Source organism: Somniosus microcephalus, chromosome 13, assembly GCF_052327205.1.
Source record: "Somniosus microcephalus isolate GS21.2 chromosome 13, FLI_Smic_1.0, whole genome shotgun sequence".
In the NCBI taxonomy this organism is placed as follows: Eukaryota; Metazoa; Chordata; class Chondrichthyes; order Squaliformes; family Somniosidae; genus Somniosus; species Somniosus microcephalus.
Window position 1 is genome coordinate 159,733,673 of NC_140999.1, and position 17,359 is coordinate 159,751,031.

At 45.5% G+C, this 17,359-nt stretch overlaps 1 protein-coding gene across 3 annotated transcripts in view; it reads right to left on the minus strand.

The window, feature by feature from the left end:
* Window positions 1–17,359, minus strand: part of LOC147108710 (sodium/potassium-transporting ATPase subunit beta-1-interacting protein 3-like) — a 293,331-nt gene that overhangs the window by 24,521 nt on the left and 251,451 nt on the right. For all 3 annotated transcript variants that reach the window (XM_086005458.1, XM_086005456.1, XM_086005457.1), the window contains exon 5: window positions 14,667–14,727. In XM_086005458.1, coding sequence (XP_085861584.1) covers window positions 14,667–14,727 — 61 coding nt within the window. The remainder of the gene's footprint in view (window positions 1–14,666; window positions 14,728–17,359) is intronic.

Genomic DNA, 17,359 nt, shown 5'->3' on the forward strand with positions numbered 1-17,359 from the left:
AGAGAAAATCTATCTCTGGATTGCTTTTGTTATTTAAAAAAAAAATCATCATAATCAAAATAATAAAAATTTCTAACAGAAATGGAACACATACTTGGTGCACGGTGACTGAATAGTTACCAGGACACCAGTAACATGAAGTCCTTTCCTTCATTCAGTGATTACACTTACGCCGTCCCCGCGAATCCTGAACAGCCGCCTATATCGGGCAAATGACGGTAACCATTTGCAATTACCACAGGCATCAATTACAAAGGCACCACTTAAACCGTGTTAAGCACGCTGACTATTTCGGGCAGTTCAAGCAGCCATTCACACAATCTCTGTTAAGGAATTAACACATTACAAACTTTTCAGCTCCTCATCATTGAGAGGACCCCCAACGCTTTCTTCAGAACCCCGAACCTGGCACTTGCTTCAGGACCACAAACCCGACCCTGACTCTTTCTTCAGGACCCCAAACCCGACCCTGGATTCACTTAAATGGTTTATTTTGAATCTAAGATTACATCCTTTTTTTTCCAGATTATGCTACTCGAGTCAAGAGCTGTTTTCTATCTACCCTATCAATTTTTACGGGCTTTCTTGGTTACAGCATCCACTGTGTACAATGGGAACATCATGGACTGTATAAGACAGAACTTACATTTATATAGCACCTTTCACATCCTCAGGACATTCACAGCCAATGAATTACTTTCTGAACCATAGAACCACAAGGATTACAGTACAGAAGCAGGCCATTCGGCCTATCGTGTTTATGCCTGGTTTCTATAGCAATCCAAAACTAATTCCACTATGCTGCACCTCATAGCTCTGCATCTTTCTCTGTTTCAAGTGGTTATCTATTCTTCCATGAAAAGACACAATCACTCTGCTTCAACTATTTTCTGTGGGAAAGCATTCAATGCTCCAACAACTCATGGTGGCGAAAAAAAATTCTGCTCACGTCTCTCCTCACTCTCTCTGACAACTTTGCATTTGGAAACAACAAATTATGACGTTTAAAAATCCTTTGAACATCCAAATGGCTATTAGAATCATAGAGTATATCTGTTATTTTTGTAAGCAAAAGCGGCCACCAATTAGCACATGGCAAGATTCCACAATAGCAATTAGAGGAATGGCCAGTTAATCTGTTTTAGGTGGTGTTGGTTGATGGATGAACCTTGGCCAGGAGACCAGTGAGCACTACTGGTTCTTTTTTCAAAAAAGTGATATGGGACCTTTTATGTCCACCTAAACAAGTAGGCAGGACCTCAGTTTAACATTTCATCATGAAGCCAGCACCATCAGCAATACAAGAATTCCCCTGTACTGCAAAGAAGTGTCAGGCTCGATTATATACGCAAGTCTTGGGCCTAGAAATTGGATAGTGTGGCACCCGTCATATTGGTTAAGGTTCCTCCGTAGGCATCCAGGGCATGCGCCTGAGATACTGTGGTCCTGCCGCCAGCTTCATCAGGCACATGCAGTGTGCACTGCACCGGAATCACACCTTGAACCAGGCGTAAATTTCTAGACCGAGGAGTGGGGCTTGATCTCATAACCGTCTGATTCAGAGGTAAGTGTGTTGCTGCTGAGTCAGGCTGACACGTCACCGTATTTTATTAAATACACAACCAGAGAAATTAATGCTGACATTACCAGCAGGCGAATGCTTAGCAAGTTCAAATGACATTCCTCCATTCGTATTTTAACAGAAGTATTAACCAATGGGAGTGAAATTGGGTCCCTTTGCACCTCCAGTTAGCTCCCCCGGGGGTGCTAACGGGGCGCAAATGGCTTTGCGACCGGGCACGGTGCTGACATTGACTCCCGCCATATTCGGCTGGAGTTTTGCGGTGGCGCTACGGTATTGCGCCCCGATCTCCTTCGCCCAGAGATCATGACGTCATCACCGTGCGCATCACCCCGGACCTGAAATTGACTTCTGCCCCCTGCAGCAGCGCTGGTCAAAAACACTGACAGCTGCAGGAGGCGTGCATCGGGCGGCCGGCCGCTTCGGGGGCGATGATTAAAGGCGAGGTGGCCAAGGTAAGTGGAAAAAAAAATTTACCTTTCCTGTTCTAGTTTATTTCGCGGGTTCCTGCCCACGATCGATCAGCCCAGCACTCTGCTTGAGTGCCAGGCTGATCGCGGCTGCCTTGGTGGTCCAGTTAGGTATTTTTTAAATTGTAGAGCCTGCAGCGATGACCCTTCCCTTTAAAGGAGGGAAGGAGCCTTTGAACGCGGCAGCGCTGCTGAAGTCTCCGCCCCACTCTCCGATGTTAGCGCCCTAAGAAGGAACTGGAGCGCTTGAGTTAATGCTCCACTTCCCTCTTGGGGCACTAAAACTTAATTTCGCGGTCGCTGGCACTAATTAGCGCCGGGCGCTAAAGTTAGCACCCAGGCGATGCTAGTGCCCCAAAATGGGTGATAGCAAATTTTTCCACAATGTATTTTAAATTAATTAGCAATAACTTGCATTTATATATTGCCTTTAATGTAAAAAAAGACAAGGCTCTTCACAGAGGCGTAATCAAATATAAACATACGCTAAGCCACTGAAGGAGCTATTAGGAGCATGAGGATCAATGAGGTGGGTTTTAAGGAGGGTCTTAAAGGAAGAGAGGGAGGTGGCGAGGCAGAGAAGTTTAGGGAGGGAATTCCAGAGCCTGGGGCCCAGACAGCTGAAGCTACAGCCACAAATGGTGGGGCAAAGGGGGAGGAATTTGCACAAAAAGCAGAGGAACGGAGAGTTTGATGGAGGGGTTGTAGAGCTGAAGAAGGTTGCAGGATTAGGGAGGAGGCAAGGCCTTGAAGGGGTTTCAACACAAGGATGAAAAATTTAAATTGGAGGCATTGAGGGACTGAGAGCAAATGTAGGTCAGGAAGGACAATGGTGATTGGTGAGCCGGAATTAATGCAGGATAAGATACAGGCAGCAGAGTTTTGGATGTGAACTTTACAGAGGGTGGAGAATGGGAGGCTGGCTGGGAGAGCACTGTATTATTTGCGTCTAGAGTGACAAAGACATGGATGAAGGTTTCAGCATCAGATTAATTAACGTCTCTGTTAAAGGAGCGGACCAACAAAGCCATTAAGTGTTTTTCTGCTAACACGTGCAACAGTAATTTCGAAGCAACTGTAATTTAATTCCCCCTTTACTAGTCTAAAGAGTATATTTTGACTATCTTAGGTTGCTATTCTATCTCAGAAGGTTTACACATTGGTGACAAATGCAGTGAGCTACAACATGGTAAAAAAAAATGCTATAACAATTTAGAAAAAAAACCTTCCAATGAATTTAAATGCACATAAGATCAGTTTCTTCATGGGAATGTATATCTTTTCTTTATGAAGCCTTCATTGAAGATAATTATCAAGACTGCCAATCACATAAAAATTTAATATATTCCGCATGAAGAATGCCACGGGAAATGTCACCTTCAGAATTAATCCATAGCTGGGACCTGTATATGAGTTATTATAATACAATACAGTAATATGTATCACATATGTATCACAGTGTTGCTAGGAGCAGTGAAGTTAGTAACATGGCACTTAAGGCTGAGACTTTCCACTGTTTGTTGGTGGTAGTGCATTCACAAACACTTCACTGCAGCTATAGCGTGTGTCCTCAAATGCCCTATGTTCAGTACTTTGATATCATCCTTTAAGCACGTGTAAATGCCCTTTGAAGAGACCACTTTTTTCTTTCCAAACTATCGACTAATTCAAAGATGAGTCATGCCCAATGACAAAGCTGCAAGGGATGCATTAAAACTTCAGCGAACACAAATGTAGAATGGCCCGAAAAGGTCAAGGTAAGTAGTCTTAATTAACTTTTCTAAGATTCCTTGGCCAAGAAATTCGGCTCTGCAGCACCCAGTTTTTCGATGCCGTGGGTGCCATTTTGTGCCCAAAATGGCGTTTGCGCCGCATGTGCATACTTCTGGTGTGGGCTGCGCCAGATGCCATTTTGGTGAGGTCACTAGCGTGGGCGCTGGGAGCGTGTGCTGGAACTATGCAGAGTACACAGATCGTGACATCACCCAGCGCTGCAATTTTTGACCTCAATGCTGCAGCCAACGCCCTCTCTTAAACACACACAGCTGAACATGCATTCAGCAGCAGGAAGGACCCCCCACCAGTGTTATTTAAAGGCATCATCACCTGCTTTCAGGTTAGTTGCTGATTGATTTCTACTGGCTCTTGGTAAGTTTGTAGAAGTGTTTCTTGGTTTGGTGTCTTGTATGAAGTTGTTGAAGTCTCCAGGGAGTGGTGTGGCAGATTACTTCAAGGCTTCTGCTCAGGCCAGTTGCTCCCAGACATGGGCGCTGTAGTTTGTATCCTACTTGGCCTGCAGCATGATAGGGAGAATGAGCAGAGGCGACACAGAGGAGGACAAGCTGCTTGAAGAGGGCGGAGGAGGAGAAGGCCACCCAGCAGGAGGCCACATCCACCCAGGGTCTTCAGGGATCACTTCTCCTACCTCAACCTCAGCGAGGAACAGTGCATGCAAAGTCTGCGCTTCACTAAGGAGGCGCTCACTGAAATCTGCCACCTGTTGCAGGCAGTCCTGCAGCCTCAGAGCATGGCGAGCATTGCCAGTGGCTGTGAGGGTGAGCGTGGCCATGAATTTCTGTGCGCTGGACTCCTTCCAGGCTGGAGCAGGCGACATTTGCAATGTCTCACAGTTTGTTGTTCACCGTTGTATAAAGGAGGTGAGTGAGGCTCTGTATGCATAGAGAGGTGAATGCATTTCATGCTTTCCAGAGAGAAGCAGGTGGAGTGAGCACGAGGCTTTGCCAGGAGAGCAGGTTTCCCTATGGTACAGACTGCCATTGGCTGTACACACATTGCTCGGAACTCGGAAACAAACCACCACCAGAAGGGATTCCACTCCCTCAATGTCCAGCTGATGAGCGACCATACTCAGCGCATCATGCAAGTCAATGGTCCGTAGCCTGGCAGCAGCCATGATGCCTTCATTCTGCAGCAGTCCGCTGTACCATCTTTTCTAACACCACGACAAACCAGAGGGTGGCTACTGGGCGATAAGGGCTCTCCGCTGACGACTTGGCTCATGACTCCGGTACGCAACCCAACCACACATGGACAGCATGCATACAATGAAAGCCATGGTATCACAAAAAATTTGATTGAGCAGACCATTGGGGTCCTTAAACAACGCTTCCGCTGCCTGGACAGCTCTGGAGGAGCCCTGCAGTACTCACCAGAGAACGTCTCAAGATTCATCGTGGTCTGCTGCATGCTGCACAACCTCGCCATCATGAGGGCCGGGTATACCACAAAGCCAGGTATACCACAAAGAGCTGAGGAGGAAGAGGAGGAAGAGGAGGAGGAGGAAGAGGAAGAGGAGGAGGAGGAGGAGAAGGCCCCATTCTGGCCGGGCTGCCCGTGATCAACTGATCCAACTGCGGTACCAGTGAACACAACCCCAATTCCCCATTCACCCACAGTTCCACACCTTACCTGCCCTCTGTTACTGACCATCACAGCATCCTCTTGGCCAAAATGCTACAATAAAAGCAATCAAAAAACAAACATTCCAAACCAAATTTATAAATCAATCCATCCAATATTAGATAGCAAGGTCAACTAATCACCCTTGTGCTTTCCCTTGGTACCTGTCTTCCATGTGCCTTTGCCGGTCCTAGTGCTCCTATGCAGTGCTACCCCAGTGGTTGCAGCATGGCTGGTGGAAGGCTGCTCTCTTTCAGTGGGGGAGACTGCAGATGGCCTTACAGGAAGACCTCGAGCAGCTCTGGGCCTAGAAGGCCCGGCTTCAGACTGCACCATCTTGGCATGGGCGGCAGCAGTCTGGGCTGGCTGGCTGACAGGCAACAGCAAGGGCACTGGCGGAGTGGCAGTGGTGGGAGGACGAATGCTGTCATCCTGAGAGAGGACAGCAGGTTTGTGCTCCACAGAGCCACTGCCACTTCCCCAGGGCAGCGCCTCAGCAATCCTAGTAATCTGTTGGAGGATAGATTGCATCATGGTTGGGTCCACAAGTGTGCTAAGGGAGTTGCCGATCTATTCCATGCTGGAAAGGATGGGCTCCAAGCTCTGTGCAAGATTGGTGCCAGACTCCTCCGTGCTCCTCAACATTGCACTCAGGCTTTCTGGCAGGCCTGCCAATGCATCAAGCATTTCATTGTGCATGCCCATCAGCATTCTTCTGTAGGTCGCCCCATCGAAGTCCTCATCTGAGTCCTGTACAGTAGAACCTGTGTGCGACCTCACCCTCCGGGGAGCTGGCACCTGCGTTACCCTTTTCCCCTGCCCTGGTGCAGGCCACTCATGCCCGGTGTCTCACCACATGCAGATCCCGCGTCTAATCTATCCCCTAAAGTACGCAGAGTGTCAGTATCTGAGCTGGTGGCTGCGAGTGTGAAATCGAGTGATGGTGCGTCTTCTGCATCACTTCCTCCTTCCTCTAGCACTTCCTGCTCTCAGAGCTAGGAACATAGGAACAGGAGTAGGCCATTGAGCCCCTCGAGCCTGATCCACCATTCAATGAGATCATGGCTGATCTGCACTCTAACTCCATATACCTGCCTTTGGCCCATATCCCTTAATACCTTTAACAAAACCTATCAATCTCCGATTTAAAAATTAACAATTGATCTAGCATCAATTGCCATTTGCGGAAGAGTGTTCCAAACTTCTACCACCCTTTGTGTGTAGAAGTGTTTCCTAATTTCACTCCTGAAAGGTCTGGCTCTAATTTTTAGACCCTAGCCCTAGACTCCCCAACCAGCGGAAAAAGTTTCTCTCTATCTACCCTATCTGTTCCCCTTAATATCTTGAAAACTTAGATCAGATCACCCCTTAACCTTCTAATTTCTAGGGAATACAACCATAATTTGTGTAGTACAAAAGCAAAATACTGCGGATGCTGGAAATCTGAAATAAAAACAGAAAATACTGGAAATACTCAGCCGGTCAGGCAGCAACTGTGGAGAGAGAAACAGAGTTAACGTTTCAGGTCGATGACCCTTCGTCAGAACTGCCGCCTATCTTTGTGTTGGAACCAGCTTACACCATGTGCAGCTTTTAAATCCGAAGGGATTGTGGGATGAGGGGGAAGTGGGACGTGAGAAGGAGGATTAGGTATGAGGATATCGTCATCTTGTATTGCTTCAGCCCCGCAGCTGGTCATGGGCTGAGTAATGGCCATTCCAATTATCTCCAGCACCATCTCCTCCACGGGGGTTAGGTCATGCAGGTGCACTTGTCCCCCACCAATTAGATCCTGCTGCATCCGGTTGTGAGCCACCTTGTCCTGCAAGAGAAAGGGAAGTGTGTCAGTGAGTGTGGTGTAATGTGTTTGGTGATGTGTCTGTCATGGTTGAACAGTAGCAGTGTGTGCAAGCTGTGAGATGTGGGTATGAGGCTTGAAGCAGTGCTAAGTGTGTGAGGGTGAGGTGAAGCTATGAATGTGAGGTATGTGTCCTGATTGATAGAGATTGTTGGTATGTGAGTGATGGGGGTGTGGCGCATTGAGCAGTGTGTGAGGCTAGTGGTGCAGATGGTGGGATATGGCATTTGAAGATGAATTCACCGACCGTGACCACTCGTGTAAGGTCATTAAACTTCTTCCTGCACTGCATCCAGGTCCTTGGGGCCACACTGTTTACATTGACAGTGACGACTATCTGTTCTGATTCCCTTCTCAGCGTGTGTCTGGAGGGCCTCCTGTCCCCCTGTGGATAGAGGATACTTCTCCTCCTGTCCTCCTCCTGCACCAGGGCCTTGAGTGCTGCATCAGAAAATCTGGGAGCCCTCTCTCTATGTTGTGCCATTTTCACTTTTCCTGTAGGTCACACACTCCTTTACAACAACTTCCAGTACCTGCTGCAGCCAGAATGCACCTCCCCTTTAAGAGGGGCAGGCTGGCTTTAAGACATGCAGGCTAGCTTTAATTGGTGCTAGCCTCGCATGAACTTAGACCCCCTGCTGAGGCGTGCAGCCACTCAACAATTATTATTATAAATAATATTCGTCTATCTATGTGAAGATGAAGTTTGCGTGCTGCCTGCATCGGAAGGAACGGGCGTGGGATAGTCGTGCACAGTGATACCCGCGCCTGTTTTCAGGCCTTATCCAATTTCTAGGCCCTTGATCCTTGTAGGCTAGGAGAGCAGGAGCGCAGCCCCAGGCTCCAGAAGGAATCTGTGGGCTTCCCATACCTCTGCTTTTCCTCTTCCTTCCCCCACCGGCATATATTTCTGGCTCACACCCCAATTCCTGCTCCTGCCACCCGGCCCTGGCATCATTCCCACTGGTTTCGAGCAGGAGACAGATTAGAAAAATTTAAATGCGGCCCAACAGTTAAAATTGGCTGGGTTCACTTTCTTCATGACTTCTGGGTGCAACCCCCCCCACCTCCACACCCACCCCCAATGTACCAATCCTGGGAGTTAAAATCGACCTCCAAGTCTTTCAGACATAACTGTTTTGTCAGCAGATCATGTAAATGAAATTAATACTGTAGTTTGAGAAAACATTTTAAAAATAGAAATTTTACATGTTATGTTGAAAGGGCTTATTGAAGTCAGACTAAGTGAGTAATGTGAAACCATCCCGGTTGTATATTTGTGCAGGTGCTGAATAGCACAGACAACAATATTCTACTGGGTCACTCCAGATACGGCTTTAGTGTATCAGTTTTAAAAGTTCTCAATATTGTACCAAGCTTGCCAATTAAAAATGAGACAGAATTCAAATTTTGGTGGATTTGCTGAATAATGCTGAAGGGAAAATGTACTTGGATCCATCAAAGTGGCTTCTCTGACATGTTTTACATCTGTAATATCAGCCTTTGTATCATCAACATAAATGGAAACTTCAAAATTTACCACATACTTAATCATTATTACAGGGAATGCTATGTTTGTAATTATAAGCACATTTTTAAAATGAATAAAACAAACATGATTAACAAAATTAGGCTAAAGTAGAAATAATCTGGGTCAGTGGCCATATCAGCTGCTGCCAGCATTAACAATTGATGTCCTGCCACTGTAAATTATTTAAAATGGTACATCAGACATGAGTGAAAGAATGAAATATGCATCCTGGGCATTGAAATATTGAACAATTACAGCTGAGATACATGCTAAAAAACAAAGTCATCTGGGACTAAACTGGGTGTGACCGTTATAAAATCAACACATACATAAAATAAAGATATACCAAAAAATCCACATTGACAGAGTCATTAAAAAAATAATGTTCCTTAACATGAGATTCTTATCTTCTTTCATTCGATATGATAAATTTATGCAATTTAAGTCTGATGTACTTGTTCTTAAACATTAAATTTTTGCCGTTCGACGAAAAAGTACACTGAGAGGAGGCAGGGAATATAGCACAGAATTCCTTGGCATAAAGTGCAATTTCTTTAGTTGTAAAGTGTAGTATTAGGAGGTTTTATCATTACAGAATACAGGAGATAAATCACTCGGGATACTGTAGACATGATCTGATAATTCAACCTACATTTAAAATGTTCGATAAAAGAATTTCTGTCACAGGAACTATATTTATATGAAGACACAGTGACAGTTCCTGTGGAAATAAGCATCGTGCTGATGTGATTCAGGGCCTCAGGCTTATGAAGTACACACTATACATCTCTTGAGAAGGTTATAAATTCTACAATTTACTTAATTGTGATATAATCTGTCAAATCTGTCTTTTTCCCTGTTCATTAATCCTTTCACCTGAGCTGTATTAATCTGCAACCCTCTCCTCACATGGGAGAGGGGAGGCTACAGGGGAACAAAAGGCAAAGGAAGGGGGTGGGGGGAATAGGTAATGCAAAGAGGGGAAGGGAGGTGGGGAGAGAAAGAGGGGAGGGGAAAGTTGAGGGGAAGACGGGGGAAGAGGAGAGGGCAAGATGGTAGGAGAGGAGGCGAAGAAGAGGGGAGAGGAAAAAGGGAGAGGAAAAAGGAAGAGAAAAGATGAGGTTCTTTCTTAATCTGTCCTCCAAACAAGACTGTATCTGACCCAAGAATATATTTATGGGCCTAAAATTGGATGACACCATACCTGTTTTTCAGGTGCTAAATGGGAGGCTATGCCTCCAATATGGCGGGCAAGAAGTATGTGCTCATTATGAGCTGGACGTGCGCACCCGCCATATTGGTGTAGGCAAAAAAAAGGTGTCCAGACAGGGCCCAAGCCTGAAACTGCCATTATGCACTTTGCATATTCAAATTAGTGGCTTAACAACTGCTTGAGGCCCGCTCTGCAATATTGGGCTGCCCGGAACTCAGCCATGTTTACATGCAGCCGTTAAAGGGGTCGCTGCAGGCCTCAGCGAACAAGGTAAGAGTTTAAAATATACTTACCTGAATGTGGAGCCGAGAAGGAGTAGCCGGCTTCCTCTACCCTCCCTCCCAGTCACCATTACCCTCCTTCCTGATTAACCATCCTTCCCAGCGGTTCCTTTAAGAACTTAACCGAGAGCTATTGCTGGCGACGCAGCATCATGATTTGAGTCCACTTCTCTGGAGAGTTGCCTGGGGATGGCCAATTATGTGTCTGCATGATGATCATGAGGCCTAAGGACCAATATTAACTGTGCGTCGCACCTATCCATTCAGGCGCATGGATCGTTCCCTGCAACCCCTGTGTGCCTGTTTTTGGGTGAGCACGAATTTCTAGGCCCTGGTTCCTCTGTCTCTCTTTCCAGAGACCACAAGCTTAGTTATCTCCCTTTAGCTAGAATACAGATTGACATTTAAGAGCCTTATTAAAATGCCTTTCTCTGGAAATAGCCTCACTTCTTGATCACAGAAGTAGTTAATAACCAAAGAAATTATTCAAATATAAATCGAATGAATACTGAGTTCAATGCTCGAATTGTCAGCAGCAGGAATTATAGTTTTTTTTCCACAAAGCCAGGAATATTTGGATCTCCAATTTCATAGAGTTTTCATCCCTCTTCCAATCACATAGTTAAGTCACAGTCTCCACTGTTCTTCCCAGCTGAAGAGACTTGTTCCTCACCTAATGCAGTTTAACTAGAAAGTAGCCCTCCCACTTGTGGAAAGTTCTGTATCACTCCTATTAGGCAGCTGTTTCACCCCCCTGTCTTCAGAGGAGATATAGAATACTTCTCTCTATAGGATTAATGTGGGGAATCAGAGAAGAGGCAACATTTTACTTAATTTACAAATGGTGTTGGTGGTGGAGATGCAGAATCAACTTATCCCCACAGCAACCCCAACAGAGTTTTTAGGATGACTGAAGCCAATATGGTCCAATCAATTTGTTGTAGGTACAAGCTGAATTATTTTGAAAATAAAATCGCGTAACATTGTTCCTCATTTTTCCAATACAATAATAATACAAGTTCCATTCTGTATTCATGTATAAATTCAACTGTTCTCATGCTGAATAAACAGCACACAGTAAGGCATGAACTGCACATTCAGGAAATGTGGCATTTAACTGGACCTTAGATCAACTCTTGAAAAGGAAAAATATTGAAAGATATGGTAAAAATAAAGCAGGGAATTGGAATTAGAGTAAATTGTTCAGCTATGGAGTTGGCACTGGTAGAGGTTCAATGGGCCAAATGGACTCCTTCTCCACTGACATTTCAATAGTTTTATGATAAAAACCAAGGTCAGTAATAAAACTGGAGAATTTAATCAGAATCATCAGGTCTGATGAACTGCATTAGAAAGTAATTTAAAGAGATAAGGATTGAAGTACTGAGCCTGAGGATTGAATTATTTTGCAAGGCATTGGGTGCAAGGGAATGTTATTCCCAAAAATTAAGATAAGCAATATTGGTGCAATAAATACCAAAAAGAATTATAAGTTTGAAGATCTGTCACTAAATATGGACAAGACAATCTTGAGGATAAGAACTAAAAATATGCTGCCTAATAAATAATTATAATACATATTAAAGAATGACAAAGCTATTAATGCAGTAACTTTATCTCAGGGCTCGATTCAAGCTCTTAAATTGCCTGAGCTCTATTAATTGAATTATTAATCACTATCAATTAATTACTCTACATATTTTGTGATATGTAAAAATATATAAAAGTCTATCGTGCAGCCATCGTATTTCAAAGCATCAAAAGTATAGTAAGGAAAGGCCAGTCATTTTCTGCTACGTTTTTGGCATCAACAACTTGGCCTCTCGCCAAAACCAGGAACCAGAAATTGGAAGGCAGCTGCCAATCTACAGAAACTTCTCTCCGCCACTAACTGACCTCAGAATGTGCCTATTTAGGCTTTACACTAAAATTTATTTGATTAAAAGATGATGCTAAGAAACAGTCTTCTGCCCTTCAGACACCCGTGAGATGATTTTCAAGTGACACCTATTCTAACTTTGCACCAATACCTGGGGGTAAATGTTCATTTTTTAACGCAGGATGGAAAAGGGCTGGTAGCAGATTGGCTGCCCATTTTACACGCCGCCCGGTTTTTATTTCCATTGAAGTCGAGAGAAACAGGCTGACTGAAAAAGGTAAGTGGCATATTATTTGAAAAATACTGAAATAAGAGGTTTTTTCTACATTTAGGTTACGTGAACATATTCAAGAATAAGTGTATTTTTCAAACTGTATGTAATAATCATGAGGCATACCGTTTTCCAATCTTTTCTTTTAAAACTATTTTAAACCAGACTAAAGTAGCTCAATTTATTTAAAAACCTATCAAGCATGGGCTAATTTGCAATCACTTTTCAGTAAATTGCATCAGGCAGAACTTAGCCACCAGTGGAGTGCCGATATACCGCCCCAATTTCCTGCTGGTTACCCATTTTTCAGGTGAGAAACGGGTGGCCGTGAGTTGAAAATGCCTCCTGTGTGTTAGAAAACCACTCATATTAACAGCGAAGGCCCATTTTGGCAGAAGGAGGTGCATATGTGATCCACGTTCCATTGTTGAAAAAACAATGCAAAAATATATTAGGCGAAATGCAGCAGGCTGCGTGGCCACTCTTCAAATGGTCTTATACACTTATCCTCTTCTCAGGAGGATGCCCATTTAAAAGACAAGCTTTTGGGTTGGAAAGTCCCACTTAAGATGAATTTATCAAAGTTTCATGTTAAATGTAAGGTTATAAATAGGGATGCTGGTTTAATTTAAGAGGTTTACTGCTGATTGCAATTGGTTGAATGGATTAGAACCTCCCCACCACCATGGAAAAGTCTGAAATCAGTGTTTATTTCAACAGCAACTTTAATTTAGCAAAACATCCCAAGCTGTTCACAGTTCGGGGTCAGACCTTGGCAGGAGAGGAATTAGGGAGGTGACCAAAGGCACAGCTGAAGAGGTAGATTATAAGGAGGCTCTTGAAGGTGGGAGGGTGGAACAAGGTGGAAGGGTTTGAGTGGAGAGTTCCAGAGTGTGGGGGCAAGGTGGCTGAACCAAAAATATGGAAAAAAGCTGAAAACACTCAGCTCCATATTCCTGCATTGTGAGCTTTTATCTCAGCCCCATATTTGCTTGATACCTAAAATCTGCCTGTTAAATTTGTGATAGCCCTGCTTTCCTAAATAAAACGTTATTCAACAGCAATGTGGAGGCAGTGTTCAATATCTCTGTCAAACAACAACAACAACTTGTATTTATATAGCACCTTTAACGTAGTAAAATGTCCTAAGTCGCTGCACAGGAGTATTTTAAGACAAAAAATTTGACACCGAGCCACAGAAGGATAAATTAGGGCAGGTGACCAAAAGCTTGGTCAAAGAGGTAGGTTTTAAGGAGCGTCTTAAAGGAGGAAAGAGAGGTAGTGAGGCGGACAGGTTTAGGCAAGGAATTCCAGAGCTTAGGGCCTAGGCAACAGAAGGCACGGCCACCAAAGGTTGAGTGATTATAATCAGGGATGCTCAAGAGGGCAGAATTAGAGGAGCGCATATATCTCGGGGGGTTGTGGGGCTGAAGGAGATTGCAGAGATAAGAAGGGGCAAGGCCATGGAGGGATTTGAAAACAAGGATGAGAATTTTGAAATCGAGGCGTTGCTTAACCGGGAGCCAATGTAGGTCAGCGAGCACAGGGGTGATGGGCGAACGGGACATGGTACGAGTTAGGAATTAGCAACAACACTGAAACGGACTGATGTGGGATAAAGCAACAATGCTACATTACATCGTTGCATCCAATGTTTCTCGGATGATACACCTTTCCAAATAAAAGTACAACAAAAGGTACTGCTCAAACAAGGATTTAGTACAAATTACTAAAGTAAGCAATGAAAATCATGAAAGCACCAGAAACCTTTCTCACGAACAATCTCTCTTCCACTTGATTCAGAATCAACAGTTTCATTTTTTAATGCTAGCCAAACTTTAAACTTAACCTGGCTTTGCTGAGTTGAGTTGATCAGGAAGAGCGTCGTGTCCCTCCATTTCTTTCCTTACATTCTACTGTACATTTTATACACACAAAAGAAATCAGGGATGTATTTGTTGCAGCTGCTATAGCTCCGTGACTGCAGGCTCTTCTCCTTTAACGCCAGAAGTCAACCGAGCTGAAACCTATAATTCACGTGGGTTTGAAAGAGGAAAGCCCAGTTCACTTTCTCACTGAAAGCTGCTACAGCTGGCCCACTTCACACATAACCTGTCTCACTCTAATTAAGCAGTTAACAGTTTCACACACCACTACTTACAGCTGTCTTCTTCCTCTGTAAAGACACTGATAACATAACAGGCGTAGACAAATCCAACGAGCTGCAAAGGAAAGAAGAAAAGCTTAAAAATAATAGCAGCTCTTTTTAACCTTATACATTTACACTCAAATCTGTATCTCTCCAATCTTAATATCAGATTAGTACAATAGAATATCCTCCACTAAAATGTTCTCCTCAGCAACTATGTTATTGTAAATGATATGTTAGAGTGCTTCAGAAGGTTCTATTATTGCTGTGAAGCTATAAGTAATGCGGTTTATAGAAATTCTCACAGTACATCAGCGTGTTAGGGAGTTACTAGGTGTAGATCTAATTGTGCTTTCAGTAACCTGAATGCAGATTTTAGTAACTCTAATGTACTCATTAAAACCAAGAATTCATAGCATAATAATTCACTATATGTTTCTACATTTATCCATGTAGTCTTTTGGATTGTTTCTAATCTTGCTCAAGCTTTTAATATATTAGACTTTACCGACCAGGACACATTTTTAGCAAAATACTGTTACAACTGGCAGGCTCATGGATAGTCTGGGGTCTGCATGGCAGATGGAATGTTTAGCTGCTAACCTGGCCTGTGCCTTTAAGGGCACTGCTCAAATGCTCGGTGTGGTGAAGTGGTCCGAATAGGAAAATCTGGGTAATTATAGCTGTTTGTAAGTCCCTAAGGTCAATCAGAGGGCAATTGCAACTGCTTATAAATTTCTGGCTACAGGACAAAAGAGTTTTTAAAAAAAAGACTGTTTTGCATCTGTAACAACATGTGATACTTTGATACTTTGACGTGATGTCTAAGATGTGACAGACACATGTTAGATACAAGACTTTTTATGTATATAATAGATGGTTGTGGCGTACCGACCACAGAAAGGACACAATCCGCTTTTCGGTCCGTAGACTATAAATCAGGCGTCATGCCTTTAAGAAGGATCACACCTTTAAGAAACTCGATCTGCAACATAGTTAAGCCTAGAGCGGGGGAGGAGCAGTCGAAGCTGTGGACTGATTAAAGGCAGTCATGCTTGGTGTAGGCTCTGACGCCATTTTGTGTTCAACATGCGGGCCTAGAAATTCGGTAGGCTTAGCGCCGCTTTTGAGGCGCTAGAGGGCCTAGCGCCGGAGTTATGGCCAGTTTGGAAATTGAGTGGGTCCCTAAATCGGCGTTAGGCCGTTAGCGCTGCGCCAGCACCGATGACGTCATCGGTGTGCGCAGCGTCCCGGTTGCCATGGTAACCCGCCCGAACTCCGAAATTGACTTGCGGCCGCCTCGCCCGTGGCAGCCGCAAGCAACGTTCTGGCAGAGGTGCCTTACTGGATTTGCGCCGGCGCATTAAAGGCCCCGCGGCGGCCGGCCGCTTTCCCGCCGGCCGCCTGGCCGCAGCTCCCTCCCCGGACTTCTCCCCCCCCCCCCCCCCCGGGACAGATGCAAGCCCAGCACTTGTCCGAGGTGCCGGGCTCATTTTTACAATGATTTTCGCGGGCCGCGGCCGGGTGCAGGCAGCTCCTCCTTAAGGGAAGGAGGAGGCCTGCACTTCCCGAACCTGCCGCACCGCAGCGGGCGCCGCAGCGCCGGAATAGCGCCGCAATTCAGCGCGTAGCGCCAGTTTTCAGGCGCAAACAGCTTTCAGCAGCGCCGGCAGCCGTTTGGGCGCAGAACTAGTGAACTTTTGGCCCGCCCAGCGCGACTTAGCTCCGGCACTAACTTCCGGCGCTAAAGCCGTCGCTGCGCCAAAACCCAATTTCTAGGCCGCAGTCTCAAGAATTAAACCTTTTCTGTTGAACCTCTCCGAGTTCAGTATTTTTTGCTAGGAGTACATAGACTCCTACATTGGTGACCCCGACGCTCAGGACGACTCCTAAGCGTAACCATGGCTGACACAAACGCAGTTTCTGTGAAGCTGCTGGAGTTCTGGGAGAACCTAGCCACCGCCTGGTTCCTTCAAGCCGAATCGCAATTCCGACTCCGCGGCATCACCACCGACGCAACGATGTACGACTACCTCCTCGCCTCCCTGGGCAGCTCCACAATCGCGAAAGCCTGGACAACACTACAAAACCCTTCGGAGGAAGGCAAGTACGCACATCTCAAGGCCGCGCTCCTTAAAAAATTCACAGCCTCCCAATTTTTGCGCAACTGCCACCTCCTCGACCTCCTGGGCCTCGGTGACTCCACGCCGTCAGACTTGCTCTCACACATGCTTGTTCTGACCGACGAGAAACCGCCCGGCTCCCTCTTCCACCACGCCGGATCGGTACCCCATACCGCACATTCAAGACTTCCCGGCTAGACTGGCCGGCCGCTCAGTCTTCTCCAAAGTCGACCTGGTGCGCGGTTACCATCAGGTGCCAGTCCACCCCACGGACGTTCCCAAGATGGCCATAATCACCCCTTTTGGGCTATTCGAGTTCCTCCGAATGCCCTTCGGCCTCAAAAACGCGGCCCAGGCCTTCCAGCGGCTCATGGACTCGGTCCTCCGGGACCTGAAGTTCCTCTTGTCTACCTGGATGACATCCTGGTAGCTAGTTCCTCCAAGCAGGAACACATCGAGCACCTCCGCACCCTGTTCCAGCAGCTCAGTGAGCACGGGCTCATCATCAGCCCAGCCAAGTGCCAATTCGGCCTCAGCAGGATCGAATTCCTCAGCTACCACACCACGCAGGACGGAGCCATT